The 24,289-nt window shown below is 49.1% G+C and overlaps 1 protein-coding gene across 2 annotated transcripts in view; it reads left to right on the top strand.

Annotated features, from left to right (window-relative positions):
• The window catches only part of SPSB1 (splA/ryanodine receptor domain and SOCS box containing 1), a 43,936-nt gene extending 20,177 nt beyond the window's left edge, over positions 1 to 23,759 (top strand). For both annotated transcript variants that reach the window (XM_048519561.1, XM_048519562.1), the window contains exons 2-3: positions 17,547 to 18,388; positions 21,427 to 23,759. In XM_048519561.1, coding sequence (XP_048375518.1) covers positions 17,695 to 18,388; positions 21,427 to 21,554 — 822 coding nt within the window. In that variant the 5' untranslated portion in view covers positions 17,547 to 17,694 and the 3' untranslated portion in view covers positions 21,555 to 23,759. The remainder of the gene's footprint in view (positions 1 to 17,546; positions 18,389 to 21,426) is intronic.
• Positions 23,760 to 24,289: the final 530 nt, after the last annotated feature.

The raw sequence follows: 24,289 nt of genomic DNA, 5'->3' as shown, positions 1-24,289 counted from the left end.
CACATCCTGGTCTAAACAGGTTTCTTCTTTGGCTTGCCGTGTTTACATGTTGCCTCTCTCCAAGCATGTGCCGGAGGTGTTTCATAACAACACACAATTTAATTATAAAGCAGCCTGCAATAGGTAAACAAACATCCGCAACAAGTTACAAAGCCAACCAAGTCAGCTAGAAACGGGCACCTTGAAATAGTGTGAAATAGCTGTGTTATGAGGAATGAATCTGATTGGAGGGTCTAGTGAGCCCAAATTACCCATTCCTAGGAGGCTGTCTGCTGCCTCCCTGCATAATTTACTGCTCTGGCCTTTCCTTCCAGACAGCCTTGCCCATCCTTCTCTCCCTCAGCCAAGTCTGCACGATGATGTGGCCGTGCTGCAGAACCACATGGCTTCTGAGGAGGCTGCCCAGTGCACCTCTGCATGAGCCTCAACCAGCTTCCTTCCAAGATGGGTAGCATGGCAGACCACGGTAGTAACCCTACCAGGTAATTCTTGGATGAAACTGTGTTCAGTGTGGTGTGCCTTTGACATTTCAAGTTGAGAAAACATTGCAGCTGAACAATCCATTTTGGTAACGCTGGTCCCAAATAGGGTTATGTAACGTTCTCCGGCAATCCTGCCTGACCTCTCCTTTAAAAAAATAAAAAGAACTCTCCGTTCTGAGGAAAGGAAGAAAGGCGAAGACACAGACTTTTCCTTCCCTTTCTGGCTGGGGTTACAAGGCCGCCTTCTGCCAGCAGCGGCTTTTCTAAAGGCACGGAGCCACCCAGGAAAATCTGGGCTCTTTCCTTGTACAAAGGGGTTAGGGTGGGGGGCAGTAAAGGCTTCATTTTTCTCTAAGGGCGGGGTGAGGTCCCCCCCCCACCTTGGCTTGCGTCTGTGGAACCTGGGCAAGTCCCCACTGCCTCTGTTTCCTGTGTTGCTAGAAAGAAGGGTTTTTCCACGGAGTTTTTGTTATGTTTTTTGAAAGTGTGCTTCTTTTCCCAAGCTAGGACTTGACCAGGGACGCGGAAACGGCTGCCAGCTTTCTGTCAGCTGTACCTTTCTGATCTCCTTCCCAGAAGGTTTCGTGTTGCAAATGATTCCGCAGGCGCAGGCCTGAAATTAACAGGCACCTTTAATTTATTTTTTTTTAATTTGCTGTATTTACACCCTGCCTTTCTCCCAATGGAGAAAGCAGCCTCCTCCTCCTCCTCCTCTCCACGTTTTTATCCTTGCAACTATCTTGAGAGGTAGGTTAGACTGAGAGTGTGTGAACGGCCCAAAGTCATCCAGCAAATTCCATAGCACAAGTTGGGAGTCGAACTCAGACCTCCTAGGCCAGTGGTGGCGGTTCTTATAATCGAGGGACTACACCTCCATCAGCCCCTGCCAGCATGGCCAATTGACCATGCTGGCAAGGGTTGATGGGAATTGTAGTCCATAACATCTGGAGTGCCAAAGGTTCGCCACCACAGTCCTAGGCCAGTGGTGGCGCACCTATGGTAATCGGTGCTAGAGGTGGCACTCAGAGCCCTCTCTGTGGGCACGCGCAAACAGAGTCGCCCCCTCCCCACATATCTAGGCTGGCCTGGGCCGCTGGGTCTCGATTATTTTAAACCTAAGACCTAGTTTTGGGCAGTGTATTCCAGAACAGTGTGTAGGTAAATCCTGTTAAGTGCTGTTAAACCCCCAGAGTTTCATGTGAAGAACTAAAGTATGATCCTTTACCTGGGAGTAGCTCGTTGCCGGGCAATAGGGACTTGCTTGAGTAAACCTCCTAGGGTCGATTCACCCGGGCTGGAAGAATTGCACCTGCTGTTTCAAAGCAAAGCCACCGACTACCAAGCTTACTCTGAGTAACGCAGTTTCGGACAACCGCTTTTTCTAAAACCCGTGGTATGTAAACCTTTGGCACTCCAGATGTTGGTGGACTACACCTATCAGCCCTCGCCAGTATTGGTTAATTATAGGACTGATGGGAATTGTAGTCCATAACATCTGGAGTGCCAAAGGTTCGCCACCACTGTTCTAAACTAAAACCACAGTATTCAGGGTACATTGCCATATTGGCACTTTGCAATAAATAAGTGGGTTTTGGGTCGCAATTTGGGCACTCCGTCTCGAAAAGGTTTGCCATCACTGTCCTAGGCCAGGGGTCTGCAACCTGCGGCTCTCCAGATGTTCATGGACTACAAATCCCATCAGCCCCTGTCAGCATGCCCAATTGGCCTGTACCTAGGTCAACACTGTAAGCATCGTACTGGCTCCCTTGCACTCATTTTAGGGTGTTAGCCTATAGGTAAATCCAGCACTCCATGGGTCTGCAGTTGTGCACAGATAATGGAGCAGTGTTTGTGTCGGATTCTCCCCTGAACACACACCCTTCATATGACTTGACTCTGCTTTGGGATAAATCTCCTCACCCCCTCCCGCAAGGAAGAATGAGTTGCCTGTGTTTCTGCCACACAGTGTTCCCTCTTTTGAAAGGAACTTTCTTTGCCTAACTGGAGAAAGGGACTTCGGCTAAGCAGAGACGCTGTTCGCCTCCCAAACCCAAGAGTGAACCTGCAGGCATATTGCCCTTTCTCCTGATGGCATTGCTTAACAGGTTGCTGCAATCCCCTCGGCTGCTCAGCAGAGGAATCCCAGCAGAAGGTGAAAAGTCAAACCAGTTGTTTTCCAGCCTTTCTGAATGGCTGGGAGCTGTCTTGTGCAACCGTTCGTAAACACTGGTGCAGTTGTGCCTCAGGACGATGGTGCCTTGGGAATGTGGCCTCACTTCATGTGCCACGGGCGGGCCTTTGTGGTTGCCGCCTATCAAGCTGAGCATACTCTGCCCTGGATCATGGGCAACATCCCCCCCCCCCGCCATGCTCCGAATTAGCCATGTTTTGTCCCAAAGCGACATCCTAACCACCCATCAACAGGGGAGGGGGTTGAACACTTGAACCTGCGGCATTCTAGATTGGACATCAGTTCGTTAAAGTCTGCTCTGACTGGACGCTGCTCTCCAGGGTGGAGGTCTTCACCATCCCTGACCACCAGAGCCTTCTCACCAGGGATCGAACCAGGCATTGCCAAGTAAATGCTCTGCCAGTGAGCTGTAGCCCTTCCCAAAGGGCCTGTCTCGCAGGCCAGCCCCTTAAGTTGTATGGCACAGGGTTCTGTTGTTGGCCTTGCCATTGAAGGCATTTGCTAGATTCTCCGTTTCCGTGGGGCTACAATCCTGAGAGACGGACCTTTGGCTCCTCGAACTGTTTGGTTCCTGGCAGGATCAGTGACTTGATCTAGAGGAAGAAGATGATTTTGGATTTTTTATTCATTCATTTAGCCTTTATTTGGCATAAACAGTATAAAATCACATCTAAATCGCATCAAAATATAACAAAATGAAGTTGATTCATACATACTGTTGCTTATGGGATATTTCCAGCAGAAAGTTTGCAGCCATTTTACAGAATGTAGCATCAGAATTATTCAATAACGACACTAGTCTGCTTAGTTCATCCAGCTCGCTAGGTATCATAGAAAGCAACCAGAGTATTTGACTCTAATACTTGCCGATTTAGGACAACGGAATAATTGGTGAGTTAATGTTTCTAATTGATTTTTTTTTAAATCAAGATTTTGGATTTATACTCCACCTTTCTCTCCTGTAAAGAGACTCAAGGTGGCTTACAAGCTCCTTCCCCTTCCACTCCCCAGAGCACACACCTGGTGAGGCAGGTGGGGCTGAGAGAGTTCCAAAGAACTGTGACTGGCCCAAGGTCACCCAGCAGGAATGTAGGAGGACAGAAACACATCCGGGTCACCAGATAAGCCTCCGCAGCTCAAGTGGCAGAGCAGGGAATCAAACCCGGTTCTCCAGATTAGAATCACTTCTGCTCTTAACCACTACACCGCAGTTGGCCCTACTGGGCTAGGGAGTGTTCTCTGCCTCACATTTAAAGGATCTTGGTTCTCAAGGACAAAGATGGGCCAGGGTTCTGTGACTCTCTCTCATGTCCTTTTGCAGGTTTCCATGGCTTGGCTGAGAAGGTTTCGGAGTGTTTGTTCATGTTTGAAGCTGATCTACCTGCTGACCATGCAGTTTTGCTCTGTGGGTGAAGTTTTCCTTTTCTCAGTCAAAGCTATGCAGCTGCTATATCCTTTCACCCTTTTCCAAAACCTGGTAGCAACTGCAATATTTCTTCTGCTCTGAAGGGATTACTTTTGCTTAGCAAATAATGCTTGCTGCATCCACTTTGTGTGTGTGTGTGTGTGTTTTACCCTCTGCCTTAGCTCCTTCCAGCGTTGCATCGATGTCGGGCCGATAATGTAAGCATTCCCATGCAGAGGGACTGAGTTTCCCCTCAACTTACCTTTTAAGGGGCAAGGTTTAGTCTCTGAAATCGGCCCAGCCCAGTATGTGGAATATCTTCAGCATTTAGTATATTTCCTGAATTAAAATACTAGCCTCAGCCTCTAGGAAAAGTTCTCTCAATTATGCAAGGAATGCCCACTTTTGAAAGAGCCCACCTTTTTGAGTCACTGTTCTGGGCAGGGTTTGCTGTTAAAGTTAGCTCAGTGCAGACATCAAAAGAAACAGCAGTCTCCTCTGGACGGTAATTCTGCTAGATTGAAAATGAGTTTTTGCTGCCAGTGAAACCATTCGGGTCAAATTTTTGCTTTCAGAGGAAGCATCGCAGCCAGACCTAACCACTGATACCATCTTAGGTGAGTCGCTTCCGTTGCTGGGCTGGCAAAGAGGAGACGGGACGCCACTTCTCCACTTTAAGCTTGCTTGCTTGGCCTAAAAAAACCACAACGAGAACAAGGCATTATTGGCTGCTCCGAGCAGAGCTGCCATCTCATCGTATTCCCCTTCCAGCCCCTGGAAAACGGACTGGGCTTTGCGCTTCACAGCACATCGAGGTCTGCCTGGTACACTGTGGTGCCTGCCTGGCATCTGATATAACAAGCAAAAAGATTCTCGGCTGTGTAAGTTTTGTGTGTGTGTGTGTGTGTTCGAGCTGAAGAGCACGCTTCTGTGTGGGGTGGTGGCATTTGCTCAGATGGTGCCAGATTAGCTGTGCGAAATCGAGGCTTGGCTGTTTGCGGGGCATGCCTCTGTGGAAAGGAAGATGGCTTGCCTTTCTAATGGTAGTGGATGCAAGGAACCTAAAAATAGAGCTGCCGTTGGCCTCGGGGCTGTTCCTGGTTTATGGAACAGCCTTCCTGAAGCTGTTGGGATGGTTGCCATTTTGCTGAGACCCCTCAAGGTGCGTCTGGTAGTGCTGCTCAGGTGGGCTTTTGACCTCGGTGGGGCATTATGGTTTTAATTGTATGCTTTTATCATTGTAACCCTCCCTCGGGTCCAGTTTCGTAAGGGTGGGCTGGAATGTTATAAAATGTAATGGGGCAATCAGATGTAAATCTCTGTTTGTGCTGGTTGCCACCAACTTCTTAGCCTGTTTTGCTGCCTCTGACTGAGAAGAACCAGAGTTTGGATTTATATTCCCCCCCCCCCCTTTTCCCTCCTGTAAGGAGACTCAAAGGGGCTTTCAAACTCCTTTCCCTTCTCCTCCCAGTAAACATCCTGGGCGGTGGGTGGGGCAGAGAGAGCACTGAAGAACTGTGGCTAGCCCAAAACAATTCCAAGCCACTGACATGTGTTGGAGTGCACAAGCTAATCTGGTTCCCCAGATAAGTCTCCACAGCTCAAGTAGCAGGGGAATCCAACCCAGGAAGTCTATGATTTGAAGTCTATCAAATCTATAAAATTATGCATGGGGTAGAAAATGTTGACAGAGAGAAATTTTTCTCTCTTTCTCACAATACTAGAACCAGGGGGCATTCATTGAAAATGCTAGGGGGGAAGAATTAGGACTAATAAAAGGAAACACTTCTTCACGCAACGTATGATTGGTGTTCGGAAGATGCTGCCACAGGAGGTGGTGATGGCCACTAACCTGGATGGCTTTAAAGGGGGCTTGGACAGATTTATGGAGGAGAAGTTGATTTATGGCTACCAATCTTGATCCTCCTTGATCTGAGATTGCAAATGCCTTAGCAGACCAGGTGCTCAGGAGCAGCAGAAGGCCATTGCTTTCACATCCTGCACGTGAGCTCCCAAAGGCACCTGGTGGGCCACTGCAAGTAGCAAAGAGCTGGACTAGATGGACTCTGGTCTGATCCAGCTGGCTTGTTCTTATGTTCCTATGGGAATCAAGGGGAATCAAACCTGGTTCTCCAGATTAGAGTGCACCTGCTCTTAACCACTACACCCCGCTGGCTCTCAACATGCAAACACCACTTGGGATGTCAGGGGCAGAACTGTGCTTCCAGTTTTATGAAAGCAAGTTCCTGGTCCTCATGGCTTTCGAGGCTGATTTGCCAGGCAGGTGACTGAACAACCGCACTTGGAGGGGCGGTATGCTTCCCACGAGGATCACAGCCAGATCAAATTATGCAAAATAGATATTCGAGTGTCATGCCTGCTAACACCCTGCCATTCAGCTTAATTATTCCGGGGCAGCCTCTGCAGTCCTGACTCAGCGAGTTCCCACACTTCACCCTGAGAATTGTCTCCGTAAAGGGTGGACAGCTCACACCACTTCCTTCCTTCCCTCTACGAGTGAGCTGTGTGGAATGCATTTCCCACCTCCTCCTGTTGGTACACCTGGATTTCAGAAGCCAATTTAGGCATCACCTGGAAAAGGCTTAGAAAAACGAGCAGAGCTGCTTAAAAATTATTCCAGTGGCTGCTTTATTTCTGTGCAGAGCTCCTGAGCTGTAATTCGCCAAACGGCTTGCATCTGGGGACCTAAAGGTCCACCTGCCAACATGGGGAGAACCTCGTCAGCCTGGTTCTGTCCCTCCCCTCTTGCCAAGATGACTTAGAAGAGAAGAGGAAGAAGAGTTTGGATTTATATCCCCCCTTTCTCTCCTGCAGGAGACTCAAAGGCTTACTTATCTCTTGCCCTTGCCCTCACAACAAACACCCTGTGAGGTGGGTGGGGCTGAGAGATTCAGAAGCTGTGACTAGCCCAAGGTCACCCAGCTGGCATGTGTGGGAGTGCACAGGCTAATCTGAATTCCTCAGATAAGCCTCCACAGCTCAGGCGGCAGAGCGGGGAATCAAACCCGGTTCCTCCAGATTAGATACACGAGCTCTTAACCTCCTACGCCACTGCTGCTCCACATGCAGACTTATATGCCTGCATGAAGAAGAAGAAGGTTTGGATTTATACCCCACCTTTCTCTCCTGCAAGGAGACTCAAGGTGGCCTACAAGCTCCTTTCCTTTCCTCTCCCCACAACAGACACCTTGTGAGGTAGGTGGGGCTGAGAGAGTTCTGAGAGAACTGTGACTAGCCCAAGGTCACCCAGCAGGAATGAAGGAGTGTGGAAACACATCTGGTTCACCAGATAAGCCTCTGCCACTCAGGTGGAGGAGTGGGGAATCAAACCCAGTTCTCCAGATTAGAACCCACCAGCTTTTAACCACTACAATCAAGAAAAGGCAGGCCTTCTTCTCCACTGCTCCTCGCCTTTGAATCTCGACTTCGAAGCAGTTTGCTTGGCGTTCTGAGGGTGGAGCGCAGGCACTTTGGTTCTCCTCGGCTTCGGGGAATATTTAATGCCCTGAGTCAGATGGTTGTTGATTTTGCTCTAATTGAAACCTCTGCACTCTCTTTATTTTGCTTTGTTGGGTTAAGTGCTTTCATAGCTTCTCTGGAAAAGTCTGTTGCGACTTGATGGCAGAACCCACACATGAAACAAGGAAGGCGAACGCACCAGGCATAGATACTGCTGGGTTTGTCCGTACTTCTAACCCCACATTTAGCCCAGATGACAAGATGCAGCACAACGCCACTGCAGATAAAGACTGCATTTGAAATTATCCCTGAGAAACAGAAGCATTGGAAAATATTCTGTTTCACGTCACTGCCCATAAGGGTAAGTTAAACTGTGAAATTGTGACAACCTCGAGTTTCACCTGGAGATCTTCTGCAGCAAAGGGGGGAGTCGAACCTCTCAGTTCCTGCTCCTAATTGAAAAGTTCCTAATAAAAAGTTTCTGCTCCTAATTGAAAATGCTGGGGGGAAGAATTAGGACTAATAAAAGGAAACATTTCTTCACACAACACACGATCGTGTTTGGAAGATGCTGCCACAGGAGGTGGTGATGGCCACTAACCTGGATAACTTTTTAAAAGTGCTTGGACAGATTTATGGAGGAGAAGTCGATCTATGGCTACCAATCTTGGATCCTTCTTGATCTGAGGTTGCAAATGCCTTAGTAGACCAGGTGCTCGAGCAGCAGCAGCAGAAGCAGCCAAGATCCTGCAGGTGAGCTCCCAAAGGCACCTGGTGGGCCACTGCGAGTAGAGGAGAGCTGGACTAGATGGACTCTCGTCTGATTCAGCAGGCTCTTTCTTATGTTCTAATCCAGGGGTCCCCAAACTTTTTAAACAGGGGGCCAGTTCAGTGTCCCTCAGACTGTTGGAGGGCCGGACTAAAAAAAAACTATGAACAAATTCCTATGCACAAATGATTGTAAAATGTTTGATTTCACCTTTCAGCCTTTCGGTCATGGTCTATTTTTAGAACAGTGACCAAAGTATGTCAAGTACAGGGTGGGCTCCAAATATTGTTGGGGAGGCTGTGGAATACCTTCCCCTGTAAAAGCAGAACTTTCCCAATGAACATTCCATCTAACCCAGGATCAGGTATCTTCCTGGGTTCTTTCTCCCTAGCAGCCAGCCAGCGATTCGGGCCAGCCTGGCTGATGCCAATGGGAGTGAGGTGGAACAGAAAGCCTGAGAGCACACACATGGAGAGCCGAGAGGGAAGGGTGCAGCAGGCGTTGGCTACGTTAGGTTTCCAACTCTGGGTCAGAAAATTCATGGAGATTTGGGGGTGCCATCATGTAACTGCAATCAACAGCCGTTGGGGCCGGTTCCTCCTCTCCCTCGAGCCCCCACTGCACATGAATGGAGCCATCGCCGCCATGCCTGGCGGGCCGGATAAATGCCTTCAGGGGGCCACATTTGGCCCCCGGGCCGTAGTTTGGGGACCCCTGTTCTAATCTGAAACTCTAACCCAGGAGTGTCCAACTCTGGCTGATAAATTATGGATCATTTATTTCATCAGCCCCTGCCAACATGGCCATTTGGCAGGGACTGATAGGAATCGTAGTCCATGAACATCTGGGGTGCCAGAGCTGGACACCTCTGCTGTAACCACTATGCCACGCCAGCCCTGAAATGATGCATAAACAACACAAGGAGTGTGCCTATACAGCAGCTAGGGAGGTGAACATCCCCCAGACATTTGTGAAGCAGCATGCCAGCACACATCTCTCTTCCTGCCATCACCCAGATGATACCCCAGGCTAGCTGGAGGCTTTTGGCAGTCCAGCGCAGAGTTCCCCACTAGTCGGCTCTGAGCTGCTTCCAGACCAGCTGTGTGCGGTTCCACCTGGGTCCGGGAAGAAAGGCATTGTGTGTGTGTTCGTGTGTGGGAGTGCTGAATTAGCTGGAGGCCACCTTCCTGTCTTGGGAGTGATCTCACTGCCCATTTTGCTGCTCGCCCTGGCCCTCTGGGATGGACGCCGCTGACGGACCTGATGCTGATGCTTCTTGGAGCCAGTCCTGCAAATGTATTTTATTTATTTGACACCTTTATTAGCTGCCTTATTTCCTGAGGTGGCTTGCAATATAATCAGGATACATAAAATAGTAAAATGCAAGAATGCAGAAAGCAAAATCTGCCGTTCATGAATGTTTGAATCATATAAAGTGCCCTCAAATAGAACCGCTCTGCGCAAGCACCACTCGGGTTTGTTGTAGCTCTCGTGTGGCAGGTTCCATCCTACGATCCAGTTTCACAAGTGGTCAGATCATTATTTTGGGGTGCTTGGAAGGTGATAAGGGGCTAGGGCTGGGTGGCTGTAGTCCCCAGGAAGTACCGGAGTGGTCAGCATGCCAATGTTCCTGGGTGCAATTGTCACAATGTCTCTTTGGAGGGTCTGTGGTGCTCGGTGTAAAGCAGAGGTGTCCAACTCTGGTGCTTCAGATGTTCATGGACTACAATTCCCGAGCTGGTGCTCGGTGTAAAGCAGAGGTGTCCAACTCTGGTGCTTCAGATGTTCATGGACTACACCCCGCAGCTGGTGTTCGGTGTAAAGCAGAGGTGGCCAACCCTGGTGCCCAGATGTTCATGGACTACAATTCCCGAGCTGGTGCTCAGTGTAAAGCAGAGGTGTCCAACTCTGGTGCCCAGATGTTCATGGACTACAATTCCCGAGCTGGTGCTCGGTGTAAAGCAGAGGTGTCCAACTCTGGTGCCCAGATGTTCATGGACTACAATTCCCGAGCTGGTGCTCAGTGTAAAGCAGAGGTGTCCAACTCTGGTGCCCAGATGTTCATGGACTACAATTCCCGAGCTGGTGCTCGGTGTAAAGCAGAGGTGTCCAACTCTGAAAAGCCCAGATGTTCATGGACTACAATTCCCGAGCTGGTGCTCGGTGTAAAGCAGAGGTGTCCAACTCTGGTGCTTCAGATGTTCATGGACTACAATTCCCGAGCTGGTGCTCAGTGTAAAGCAGAGGTGTCCAACTCTGGTGCCCAGATGTTCATGGACTACAATTCCCATCAGCCCCTGCTGGCATGGCCAATTGGCTGATGGGAATTGTAGTCCATGAACATCTGAAGCACCAGAGTTGGACACCCCGGTGTAAAGCCTACATGGAGAAGGGGCCCTTGATGTCTCACCCATTGCAGAGATGCAGTTCCGGGGCACAGCACCGGGGCAAGGCATTCTGGGCAGGACGCGGATGTTCCGGCAGGGCAGAAGACGCACCAGTGCACTGGGTGCTTTTCCCCCTTCTACGCCTCTGCACCCATGCCTTGAAAAAGTGGTCTATGTACTTAGAATCCTGATGATGATGAGCTGCCTTCGTTCCAGTTTTATGCAAGGGATTATGTTCATTTGAACCAGCCAGCTGTTCAGGCCGTTGGCCCATAAGTGGGGCTACCAGCCTCCAAATTCCCCGCTCTTAATAGCTGACCTCCAGGCAATAGAGATTCATTCACCTGGAGAGAAGGACCATTTTAGACGGTGGTCTCTATGGCCTTATAGTCCTTCCCCCTCTCCAAACCCAGTTCTCTTTAGGTTCCACCTCTTAAGTCACTAGATATTTCCCACCCTAGAGCTGGCAGCCCTTCCTATACAATCTGTTCCCTGCTGCCATTCTCCGAAGTCTCTGGCTGCGAGGCCTTTCCCAGCACTTGGGTCCTAAGATGGTTGAGGTGGAGATGCCAAACTCGGCCTCTGCCTCCTCAAGGTGCTCTGCCGTTTGGCGACAACCCTGCAGCATCCCTCATGTACAGAAAAAGCCCAACTCTGCATTTCATGGGGTGTGTGGATTCTCTGGCCCTTGTGAAAAACACAGCTGTTTGTACTGTTGCCTCCCCCAGGAATGCAGACATACTGTGAGTTGCATTGCTCCACAGTTATGAAATCCCAGTGTGCAAATGGTGAGGTCTTGCTTGTCACATACGTGCAATCAAATAGATCAATTTGGAAATGATTAGCTGCATTACGGATGCTTTGATCACATCTCCTTTTCCCACGGGGTTTTTCCCCCCTCAGCAGAACGGATTTCCTGAAGGGAGGGGAAATCCAGCGGAGTACGTTTGCTTGGGAACCATGTCATGTTTTCGTATGATGTCTGTGGAGAAGGGTTTTCCAGGGGTAGATAGTCAAATGCAATTCAATGAGGCCAGTGACCTTCAGTCCCCAATTAACTGTGGCACACCTCGTGGAAAATAAGCACGTGTATGATGGAGGTCAAACCTCCAGCTGTGGAGACAGTGTACCTTTGGATCGCTGTTGCTGTGGTGGTGAGGAGATTGCCTTCGAGCTCATCTTAAGGGCATATCGAAAGCATTGGATGGACCCTTCTGGTAAATGGGACGCTAGACTAAAATAAATTCTGGTTTGAGCTAACAGACTGCACTTCAGTGTTTATAAAAAAGAATATTTAAAGGTGGTGGGTGGTGGGTTTTCTAGGTTGCATGGCCGCATTTCAGTAGCATTTTCTCCTGACGTTTCGCCTGCATCTGTGGCTGGCATCTTCAGAGGATCTTCATTCTCAGTTGCAGGAGCGAATCCCATCGCCATGTTATGGATTCGATATCCCATCAGCCCCTGCCAGCATGGCCAATGAGCTGATGGGGATTGTAGTCCATAACATCTGGAGTGCCAAAGGTTCGCCACCACTGCGCCTAGTGATTCCGGCCGTGGAAGCCTTCAGCAATACATTATTTAAAGGCTTTAACAGGTTCGCGGTAGCTCTAATTCCTACCCGTAGATAGATCCTCTCTATGCCCAGAAGTACTACGTCTGATTACCAGAGGCTGCATGCAAAAGAGGAAGCATTTTCATGGCTTGCATACAGCCTGCTTAAAGGAACGGTTGGCCTCTCTTAACAGATGGAAACAGGGTTTGGCTGGACCTCAGGTTTTTGCCCTGGTAGACTTCTCTGCTGCCGGCTGCGACTCACTTGGGACGGTGCCTGTATTATGTTAGCTAGAGAAGAGGAGTCAGTTGGAACTCACCTGGGAGGGCTTGCACGCTTCCTGCCAGTGTTTGTGTTACTCTCTCTCTCTCTCTCTCTCTCTCTGTGTGTGTGTGTGTGTGTGTGTGTGTTGCATTGCTGATGGGGCTTCCAGGAAATATGAGTGTTTCTCTCTTCCTGTCAGTCATCTGTTCTCAATAGCCGCGCATGCATAAATGAGTGGGTTTCTTGCATGTGTGGAGGAGCAGGTTTTTCTCTGCCTGTTGCGGCCAACTTCCTTTGTCCCGAAGAACTTAAATGGGAGGGACATCATCAATGGGAAAACGGGCATTTTATTCCTTGGTCGCTTAAGGTAGTGATACTCAGGTGACCGGTGGGATAGAGGAAGTAGCCTTTGACGCAGGTGTGTATCTAATGATCTGTGATTGTTGTTGGTTGAAATTCATACCGTGGTTGCACAAGGGAGATCTACCTATTGATCAGCAGTGGCGTAGTGGCTAAGAGCAGTGGCTAACAGCAGGTGCACTCTGATCGGGAGGAACCGGGTTTGATTCCCAGCTCTGCCGCTTGAGTTGTGGAGGCTTCTCTGGGGAATTCAGATTAGCCTGTACACTCCTACACATGCCAGCTGGGTGACCTTGGGCTAGTCACAGCTTCTCGGAGCTCTCTCAGCCCCACCTACCTTACAGGGTGTTTGTTGTGAGGGGGGAAGGGCAAGGAGATTGTAAGCCCCTTTGAGTTTCCTGCAGGAGAGAAAGGGGGGATATAAGTCCAAACTCTTCTTCTTCTTCTTCTTGATCCTGCACATTTCTCATGCAGCTGAGAGCATCATATATGGTTCTTCCCTTCATTGTATTCTTGCAACAGCCCTGCAAAGTAGGCCTAACTGAGAGATAGGGACTAGTACACCGTCACCCGGGGAGTTTTATGACAAAATAACCCCTTAGCAATCCGGCTTCAAATCCATACCCTTCGCTGTAACAGCTACTTGAAGGATGCTTTGCCAATGAGGTCTGAATTCAGCACTTAATAATTCTTGGAAGCCAATTACCCAAATGCCTGAAAATGTTAAAAGTTGCAGGAATGAGATGTTTTGCTTCATAGCGTCACTTGGTTACCCAATTGGTCATGCCTGGGTCTCCCAGCCCCCTTTCACAGCCCCTCTGTACCTTGTTTTGTTTTTTAGCTCCAGAAATACATGATGTGTTTTATACAAGGTCTGAATCACTGCAGTTTCTTTCCATGGCAAATGAAATTCTGGTCGTGAGGGTTGTGACGGCTGCTGGCACGGGCCTTGGGAGATTGCCTCACTTCAGGAAATGTTTTAAAGCAACGTATTTTTTTTCTTAGAAAGCGAGTTCCCACCCTTTCCCCTCCTCAATCCCCTTCGGTCTGGAGTCTTTGCCGTACAGAAGGCCGCTTGTATGTAGCAGGCCGAAGGCAGAGCTGTCTGCCTTGTGGTATCCGTGTCGGTCATGGAGCCCTTTGGTCCTCGTTTATCTTCTGCTGATGATCTGCAAGGACGAGGTCTTCAGGAAGTGGAGGACTTTGCTCCAGTTGCCGGCTTGTGGTCTCTCGGGAGGATCTCTCTTGATCAGGAGGAGCCCAGCGGAGGAACTCCGTAACTCTGACTCTGAGCTTGCTTGGATTGCTAACTCTTCTGTTGCAACCTGGGGCTGCCAAGCAGGGCAGGAATGTGAAACTATCCAGGGCAAAGGCAAGCCAGCTTTCCTTGCATCTTGTGCCCTGGCCGTGCAGAGAAAGTGTGAAAAGGGTTCTCCCCCGCCTCTTGTAAAGGGGGAGCAATTGGGAGGCATACCATTTGAGCATTCACGGTTGGTATTCCCCAGTCCTTTCGGTGCCTGGCTGGAAGAGTCATTCGAATGTATACCCCACTTTGCTCTCCTTTAAGGAGTCGCAGAAAAGTGGCTCACAAACTCTTTCCTTTGCTCTCCCCACAACAGACATCTCGTGAGGTAGGTGGGGCTGAGAGAGTTCTGAGAGAACTGACTAGCCCAAAGTCACCCAGCAGGAACACAGGAGTGCGGAAACACATCTGGTTCACCAGATAAGAGTCTGCTGCTCATGTGGACAAGTGGGGAATCTAACCCGGTTCTCCAGATTAGAGTCCATGGCTTTTAACCACTTTACCATGCTGGAAACAGCCGTGGTGACGCGGTGGGTGGGAGCAACAGCCCAGTTGGAAACCAGAGTGTGGGGAGATAAAGATCTGCTTCTTCGCCAGGGTTAGGAGCATGCTAGGACATGTTGTGTTGGTGTTTTGTGGGTGCTTTGGTTCATTGGGTGCAGCACCTGCCTTGGGTGTCTTGCCGAGATGGAGCATCTTCAGTTACTCAAGTCTTTTGTGGTTGTTGTGCATGTTGGTTCAGCCTTGGCCTGTGATGTGTGTGGTTTAATTGTTCCACTTGCACCCTTCCTCTCTCCCCAGTGAAGATCAGACGTGGCTTGCATCACTCTTCCTCCATTTTACCCTGACAACAACCCTGTGAAGTAGGCTAGGCTGAGAGCAGGTGACTGTCTCAAGGCAATCTCATGGGACAGCAGGGATTCAAACCTGGGTCTCTCAGTTCCTAGTCTGACATGTTAACCGCTGCGTCGTTTTGGCTGTAGATTAAAATAGGGAAAGAACCAGGTTTTCTACAGGTGGACAAAGGTCTGTGTTAACCTGAATGCGACATCAGTTTCTGGGTGCCCACCTGGGAGAGTAACACTCTGCATTATCTCGCTCATTGGATGTTATTTTTTAAGCCCGCACCAAACATTACCATGGTGTTCATCAAGCTGGCCAATGGGGATGCCTCTCAGATGTTGCCCTCTAGTTTTTGCCTTACCCTGAGTTGCTATAGCACCGTGGTGGCGAACCTTTGGCACTCCAGATGTTATGGACTACATGCTGGTAGGGGCTGATGGGAATTGTAGTCCATAACATCTGGAGTGCCAAAGGTTCGTCACCACTGCAGCAGCTCCCTGCATTGTGAAGTGGGGGTGGAAAACATGCTCTTGCAGCAGGGTTAAGAAATGTGCACTGGATTTGGGGGGGGGGGGATGTACATCTAAGAGCAGGCAGCGGCGGGCCGGGGCTCAGTACCAGAGCATTTACTTGGCATGCGGAAGGTCCCAGTTTCATTGCCTGGCATTGCCAGTTAAGGTTCTGGCTTTGGGTAATGTGAAAGATTTGGAGAGCGGCTGCCAGTCTTAGTTGACAATACTGACTTCGAGGGACCAGAGATCTGATTCAATGTAGGGTAGCTTGAAGTGTTCTTCTGCGCTGAGAATGGTCTAATGCAGAGATGTCCACCTCCAGCGCTTCAGATGTTGATGGACTACAATTCCCATCAGCCCCTGCTGGCATGATAGCAGAGGCTGATGGGAATTGTAGTCCATGAACACCTGAAGCACCAGAGTTGGACACCCCTGGTCTAATGCGTTAGATCATAAGTGTCAAACTCGTGGCCCTCCAGATGTTATGGACTACAGTTCCCGTCATCCCCTGCCAGCATGATGCTGACGGGATTATGGGAACTGTAGTCCATAACATCTGGAGTGCTGCGAGTTTGATACCTGTGTCTTAGACCCCTAGCCTAATATATTTCATTTGTATACTAATTTGCAGACGGAAGTGAAAGACTGGACCACAGCTGCACCTTCTTAGTCAGTTCCTAGACCTCAGTTTTCTGCTGTAGTCGCAGACCATTTTTACTTCCAGACAGGTTTGAAGTCCTACAGATTAAGCTTTAAAAAGATGAGCTCATCTACAAAGGAGAAATACTTGGAATCAGTCAGGCCATTCCGGGAAGGTCTGAATTGACACGAAGAAGGCCTTTTACACATGCGGAAGAGATGCTGGCATTGGTGCTAGAAAGATAAACGCGCCCGGGAGAAGGGCGGAGTGCGTGGATCGTGTAATCGAAGCGGCAGAGCTGTGTCTTCGTCAAGCCCACGGGAGCCTTGTCATGGCGGGGCAGGCGGCCAGGAAAGGTTGGCTTCTCAGCCAAGCTGAAAGAACCCGTTCCAGAAAAGAAGGGAATCGGATGATTCTTGCTGTCCCACCCTGCAAAAGCGAACCTGCTTTCCAAACCTAGAGATGCACGGAGCACAGCCCTTCTGCTGCCTTGCTGGAACGAGGCATTTGGCCGCTTCCAGCCTTCAGGCAGCGCTTGGGACTCTCCGCCACAGGATGCCACGATGGCTCTTAGGTTAGGTGGCTTGGATAAGCATAGACAGACCGCTTCCATTCCTCTCCCAAGCCGTTTGGGAACAATACACTCATTAAGCAACCACATTCTGTTAGCGGATTTTCCATGTTGCAGTTAGAACCTCTGAATCTTGAGTGAATAGCTGTCTGTATCGCCATCCGAAATGTTGCAGAGTTTTCTTTTTTTAAAAAAAATGTGGACTTGATTCAGGCTTCAACAGCCAGTGGAAGTGTTGAATGAAAAGCCCCGACGTGAACAGAAGGCGAGGGGAGCCGTCGAGCAGGTTTCTAAGAAGTCGGCTGGCCTTCAGGCATTGAATTAGGAGCACCTTTCAGGCTGTGTTAGGAGGTGCTAATTCCCCAAATTCGTAGAAATAAACTGAGTTGTAGCCGCCTCTCCTTTCTGCCAGGGCAATGGATGGGGAGAACTTTGGGGACGGTTGCCGGGCAACCAGGGCGTGTGGCTTCCTGCCCCCCCCATTTCCCAGGCAACAGGCTTCTACTACAATCAGTGTTTTGTTTGCGGAATGTAGAATCTCGGAACGGGTTCCGTACAGGGGCGGGTTGCAGTTGTTGGCCAGCGACTGGCCAAGACGTCCTTCCACTTGTGGGCACCAGTTTTGCTTTGTTGTGGCCGATGGGAGGCTATAGGATAGACTGGTGGGGGGAGCAGAGAATCACCAGTTCTGGGTATGATAAACAGAGTGTGTTCCTCTGGAGGGGCCAGACCGTGTGCTCTTGCTAATGTTTAACTCTTCTGGTTTGCTTTTCTTTCCATCCATTAGGGGACCCTGACGGGCAGCGGCATCTCGGCAGAGTTTCCCGGCAACTTCCCTGCCTCTCCCCGCTTGACGCCAACACACCTGGGGACGGCCAGTGCAAAAGTCGATTGATGAACTTGCCCCTGCGGTCTATAAATAGGTGACAGGCAGGATGGGGCAGAAGGTCACCGGCGGGATAAAGACCGTGGATATTCGGGACCCGGCTTACAGGCCGCTGAAGCATGAACTCCAAGGACTGGACTACTGTAAGCCCACCCGACTGGACCTCCTGTTGGACATGCCCACCGTCTCCCGTGAGATCCAGCTGCTGCATTCGTGGAACAACGATGACCGCTCGCTCAACGTCTTCGTGAAAGAGGATGACAAGCTGATATTTCACCGGCATCCGGTGGCCCAGAGCACAGACGCAATCCGGGGCAAAGTGGGGTACACACGGGGGCTCCACGTGTGGCAGATAACGTGGGCTATGCGTCAGCGGGGCACACATGCTGTGGTGGGCGTGGCGACAGCGGATGCCCCCCTACATTCTGTCGGGTACACAACTCTGATCGGGAGCAACCACGAGTCCTGGGGATGGGATCTCGGGCGGAACCGGCTGTACCACGACGGGAAGAACCAGCCGAGCAAGACGTACCCAACTTTTCTAGAGCCAGATGAAACCTTCATTGTGCCGGACTCTTTCTTGGTGGTGCTAGACATGGACGATGGAACGTTAAGCTTCATTGTGGACGGGCAATATATGGGCGTTGCTTTTCGAGGACTCAAAGGGAAAAAGCTGTACCCAGTTGTGAGCGCTGTCTGGGGCCACTGTGAAATTAAGATGCGATACTTGAATGGGCTTGACCGTAAGTATTTTATTTCTGGCTTGTGTGTGCATAGTCCATTATAGGAAAAGAAGATCAAAACAGTGGTTGCTTTGCAGTGGAAACCTGGAATAGATAATGTATTGGTGGATGGTCAGTTTAGCCAGATTTACAGAATGGTATTTCCCAAATTTGAAGCACTTTCACTATTATCTTTTAAAGCTTTAAATGTGGGAGTGCATTTCATTTTCACATACTCAAATTCTTTGGCAGAGAAGAATGTGCTGTGAGAAATTACAGCTCTTGTGAGCCCCCCTAAGTTCTTGGCCTCAAAAGAGGCTTCCTTTGGGTCTCTGTGTGACTTGCTGTTCTGTCTTTGCTTCCTTATAACCAGCATGGTTTTGAGCTGTCTCATATTCTTGGGTACGGGTGAATTCATAAGCAAGTTCAAACAACGTATAAAATACTCTACAGAACTGGTCCGGTCCATATCCAGAGGCTTTTCAGTTTATGTTAGATGGGGAAATGTTGGTGTTTTTGACAGTGATGGTCCCTTCTGAATCTCCCAATAATGTGGAAGGGCAAATCAGGCAACGCAGGTCAGAAAAAGCTTTGCTGTTGAAAGGCTGGATCTTAAAAAGAAGTTGGAACTTGCTTAGAATTCAAATGTCCCCATAATTATCTCAAGAGGAGGCTCCTGTTGCCTCCCTAAATGATTTCTTGCTCTCAACTGGTCCTCCAGACAAGAGAGATGTGGCCAGAGCATCATGCAAAAACAACGTAGGATGTCCTGAAGCAAAAAGCTTAGCTAAATAAGATGTGAATTCAGGTGTTAACTTGCTAAAAAAAACTATGCCTGGACTTCAGTGATGATTGAGGACTTCTTTTCAGTTGACTTTATTTTTTCCAGTTCCTCTCAAAAGGTTCCTGGGCCTCGCCTGTTTATCTTCACATGGCAGAGGGAACTCTTGTTAACGACAAGGAAGGGTTTGTGGGCAGAGTCCAGGGCCTTGAGCATGACTCGATAATCGCCTGGTCTTCCAGATCTTGCAGGCCCATCTGCTTTTCAGCTTTCTCTCCTCTCCCCCCACCCTTGGTGTGTGGCACGATCTCATTTCTGTTCCCAGTTTGTCCCAGCTGTAAACACTTAAGTGAACATATTGACTTTTATTGGTCTCTAGCAAATTACAAATGGGTTTTGGCAGAAGTGCTTAAGCAACCTTGTTTCTGGAGCAGGAAGGGGGTTCGTCTCGATTCTGCAGCTGAGCTGTTTGCCTGAGTGGCAGAGGGGTCCACCGGAAGGGCCCTTGGGGCTGGATTAAGCCCAAGCCTCTTCCCCCACAAAGGAGGGCATGAAGGCACTAGCTGGCAGCTGGCTTTCTAAGGTAGATTGGCTCTGAGTATGGAGGTTCCACTTGGAGTGGCTGTTGGCCGCGATAGTTTTCCTCCATGAATTTCCTTGATCGTCTTTTTTAAAGCCATCAATACATCCTGGGCTGTAATGGCCACAGATCAGCGATATATTCTGGGGCCAAGCATTCTGTGTTAGCCTGTCCAAAATCTCCCGTATAACTTTGCCCTCCACCATAGTCTTGCATTGGCTTCCCAGCTGAATTGGTCCAGCTCTACGGGAACCGTTGGTATTGACACGCTAATGTTTGAATGTTTTGCTGGCATGGCCTCTCCGGTGGATGTGAGATCTCGTTTCACCAATGACTTCATGTTTCAAAAGCCTGCAGCCTTTTTTCCTTTTCCAAGCTGGAACTGCGGTCATTTCTGATCAAGGCTCATGTCTTGAACTACCTCAGTGGAAAATCTGTCTGGGGAGGAAGCTGCAGCTGGAAACCGGTCACTGTAGTGAAGCTTGCCCAGAGAAAGGAGTTTTTATGGCCCTTCTCCGTGACGTCCTCGGCTCAGGGCGGCCTGCAGGTGTCCTGCCTGTAGAAGCTCTTTCAGGAAACCTTTGAGAACAGGATGCAATCCTAGAACTCTGCTGTGGGACTCAGCTCTGTATCTGGCAACAGCCAACCCTCGCAGCTGGCTCCGGATTTGGTCTGGCTTGTATGTTGCCGCTCCAGAGCTGTTTGCTACACTGGTGTGTAGTGGAAGTAAGAACTGTGCAGAAACGCGTTTAAATTCCAGAGCTATGAAACTAATTGCAGAGCGATTGCTGGGCTAGGCCCAAATCTCACATGTCCTGCCAAGAGCAGAGAAATCGGATTGGGATTGTCAGAAGGAACCATGGGTCAGTGGCAGAGCATCTCCTTGGCATGCAAGAGGTCCCATGTTCAATTCCTGGCATCTCCAGTTGGAAGGACCATGTAGTAGGTCACGTGAAAGACCTTTTCCAGGAACCCTGGGGAGCTCCTGCCAGTCTGAGCAGAAAATATGGACTTTAATGGATGAATGTGATGTAGTGGTTACGAGCAGGTAGAATCTAATCTTGGTTTGATTCACCACTCCTACACCTGAGTGGCAGACTCTTTATTTGGCAAAACAGATTTGTTTCCCCACTCCTGCATTCCTTCTGGGTGACCCTGAGCCAGTCACAGCTTTTTCAGCCTCACCTGCCTGTCACACCTGTGTGTTGTAGAGAGAAAGGTGGGGTATAAATCCAAACTCTTCTTCCTTTGTAGCAGCAGTGGCGTAAGAGGTTAAGAGCTCATGTATCTAATCTGGAGGAACCGGGTTTGATTCCCAGCTCTGCCACCTGAGCTGTGGAGGCTTATCTGGGGAATTCAGATTAGCCTGTACACTCTCACACATGCCAGCTGGGTGATCTTGGGCTAGTCACAGCTTCTTGGAGCTCTCTCAGCCCCACCTACCTCACAGGGTGTTTGTTGTGAGCGGGGAAGGGCAAGGAGATTGTAAGCCCCTTTGAGTCTCCAGGAGAGAAAGGGGGGATAAAAATCCAAACTCTTCTTCTTCTTCATTGACCATTCTGTAGCTGAGTCAACTGAGGGTTTAGTGATTTGCCAAAAGGTATCCAGTGCATTTGTGGTTGGGGTGGGCTAGCAACTTATCTCTTCCAGTTTTAATTGCACAACTTAATGGCTTCTTGTCTCTGCTCCCTTCTGCAGCTGAGCCTCTGCCTCTGATGGATCTGTGCCGGCGTTCCGTGCGCCTCGCGCTGGGCAAGGATCGGTTGAATGAGATCCCCGAGCTGCCGCTTCCCGAATCCCTCAAGAGTTACCTTCTCTATCAGTGACTCCTGTTGGGAGGACTGGCTTGCACAAGAAATCAAGTGAAGTAGAATTGGCTGGGACATCTCCAGACAAGGGGTTCCCTTCCCCTGCACATATACCTGTTGGTGCACACCTTTGGCAGATACTGACTTGAAGTCTGTCTCTGATCACTACGTCAAACCAAAGCCAGCTGTTTTGAGAGAACTCGATATGCAACTATTGATCCGGGAAGGGGCAGTCACAGCCCCCCACGTTTCAAACAACTGACAAACTAGCAGAAACTCATGACACCGTTTCTCTCCAATTCTTGGCCGCCATCTAAGTGGTGTTCTTGTTTGAGTCCCCTCTCTTACGCTGGCTGTGGAGGGGACAAAATTTGGGGGAAGTCAGCAGCTAAGATACCAGGTGCTACACCTTGGCTGCTGTGTAAGTTGGTGGATCGTGACCCGAAGCATTACCAAAACATCCAGTGGGCAAAACTGTGTTAGAAAAATTCTCCATGTGGATATTATTCATTCAGACAAAGAAACAGGTAGAAGCGGCTCTCGCTGTCGCAAGGAGAGTCCTTCTCTGTGTTGTGCCCTCTTACTGTTAGGGCTTGTGTGTGCCATACCAGTTTGGTACCGACTGGAGGCCCAAAACCTAGATGCTGCCATTTTGACTGTTCTGTCTGGATATTCACTTGAACCTGTAATTCTGAGGGTTGGCATGAGAACGTCTTCAAATGGTGCCCAGGTCCAGCCTTCTGATGACCTGGTTGTAGGCCATGCAGGCCTTGGGGTGGTATTTGCTCTTCTAGACTGACTTCAGTTCATTGGCATGAACCCAACCCATGTTTAAGGCTGGCCCTTGATTTCCCCCCTGCACCTTACTTTATGTCAGTGTTAACTGAGCAACGCTTTGGGCCTAAAATGGCTTTGAAATCTGCGTGTGTTGCCTGGACCCTAAGTTCTGTAATTCTCCAAGTGCGTTCTTAGAGTCAGTGTTCTATGGCTCGATCCTTCCATCTCCTGCCACTGCAGTGTGTAGCAAAACTTTGTAATCCTCAGAGTTCAGGTTATGTCAAGAGGGAGAGGGGAAACGGATCCTCCACAGTTATCTTTTGTTTCCATATTGGAGGTCAGGAGACAAGGGTGTCTGTATATTTGGTCACTCCCTGCCTTGTCACGTAGCTGGACAAATCTCCAGCGGGCATCCAAGAGAGAGACCACCTTCCAGCCACCGTTGTGAACTAACTTTGCAAGAAAGGACTCCCCCCATCAGCAGCTACTGTGAACTAACTTTGTAAGAAAGGGCTCCCCCCACCATTTATGTCCAGCCAAGCTTTAAATGGGTCTGAAATGCAAGTCATCAGGAAACCACAGGATTTTTGGCTGGCAGTTGAAATACAACTGTTCACTTGCATAGCCTTGGGAAAGGGGGATCAGAGGCCTACAGGAACGCCACTTGGTACAGAGTAGGGGCAGTGAATGGAACGCCATCCATGCTCGGCTCCTGGCGTGCGCAGGTGGTCTAGAAGAGCAAATTGTCTTTCTCAAGCCATTTTTACAGCTGTCTCAGTTCAGCAAACTTCTAAAGTTGCCTTAGAGGGATTAATTTTTTGCACATATTTTTTTCTTCTCGTGGGGAAGGAAAACACCCTTGAGTGTCTTTCACCAGATTTGTGTGTGGGGGGCGGGGGGATCTTCTCTTTTTATTCTGTACAGGTACAAATGGACTTGTTCGTTAGAAAATGTTAATATATTTTTTTTCCTTGGTTTGTAAAAAGGACTGATGAGGAGGGGTTTTTTGTTTTTAAGAAAAGCTGCTGTAGGGAGTTAATTTTTTGTTTGTTTGTTTTAAACTAAGTTGCCTATTTTTTAAAAAGTGCACAGAGGGTGCCAAGATCAGATTTGGGCAGGGGCCTTGACCAGAGTCTTTTTAAAAGGGGGAAAAAAACCTGTTACACAGGGTGGGACACTTAAAATTGCACAAAGTTTTAAATGTGTACAGAGCCAAGAATTTTAATTGGTCTGTTCTGCACGCGTCTTCCACGGTCACCTGGAATCAGCCACATTGCCTGGTGTCTCTGGAACCACCGCCTCTCCTTTTCACCTCTGTCTCCTGTTTAAACCCGTGGTGTGTTTGGCTTGTACAGTTTTTAAATGTCTTGTTTTTCCCCCCCTTATTGACTATAAATAATCAGTAATCAAACTGACAAAAATAAACTTTATTAAATATTGAGCATCTCTGGTGGTTGTTCCAAGTTATTGCAGCTACAGGGTGCGTAGCAAAGGCTGTCTCTTGATAACTTTGGCTCTGCTTTTTTAAAAAGAAAAATTGCAAGTTTCTAGTCCTGTATGTACGGTCTCAATGCTTTGTCAAGAACAGATATGCTTGAGAAAGGGAGGGAGAGGGAAAGAAATCCATCCTGTGTTTCTACTCAGTATGACCAGGGAGAGATTATTTCTATTGGTCTTTGTAAAGTGTTATGTGGCTTTTTGTTTTGGACTGTGGTAAACACAGACTCCTTTCCTGCTCTTTCCCAGCAAGATTCAATTGGCTGTGCAGATTTTTACAATTTAGGAGGGAGCTGCCGCTAAAGATGTCTTCATTCTCACTCCCTGTCCCCAGTGGATTTATTCGTCTGTTGGCCTGCCGTTGGGCTTTTGTTTGTGAGAGGGTGTGAGCCAGTGGTGGTATCCAAAAATTTTAGTAACAGGTTCCCATGGTGGTGGGATTCAAACTGTGGCGTAGCGCCAATGGGGCTGGGCGGGGC

This window comes from Sphaerodactylus townsendi, linkage group LG16 (genome assembly GCF_021028975.2).
Source record: "Sphaerodactylus townsendi isolate TG3544 linkage group LG16, MPM_Stown_v2.3, whole genome shotgun sequence".
In the NCBI taxonomy this organism is placed as follows: Eukaryota; Metazoa; Chordata; class Lepidosauria; order Squamata; family Sphaerodactylidae; genus Sphaerodactylus; species Sphaerodactylus townsendi.
The sequence above is the reverse complement of the archived record's forward strand: the minus strand, read 5'-3'. Positions and strand labels throughout refer to the sequence as shown.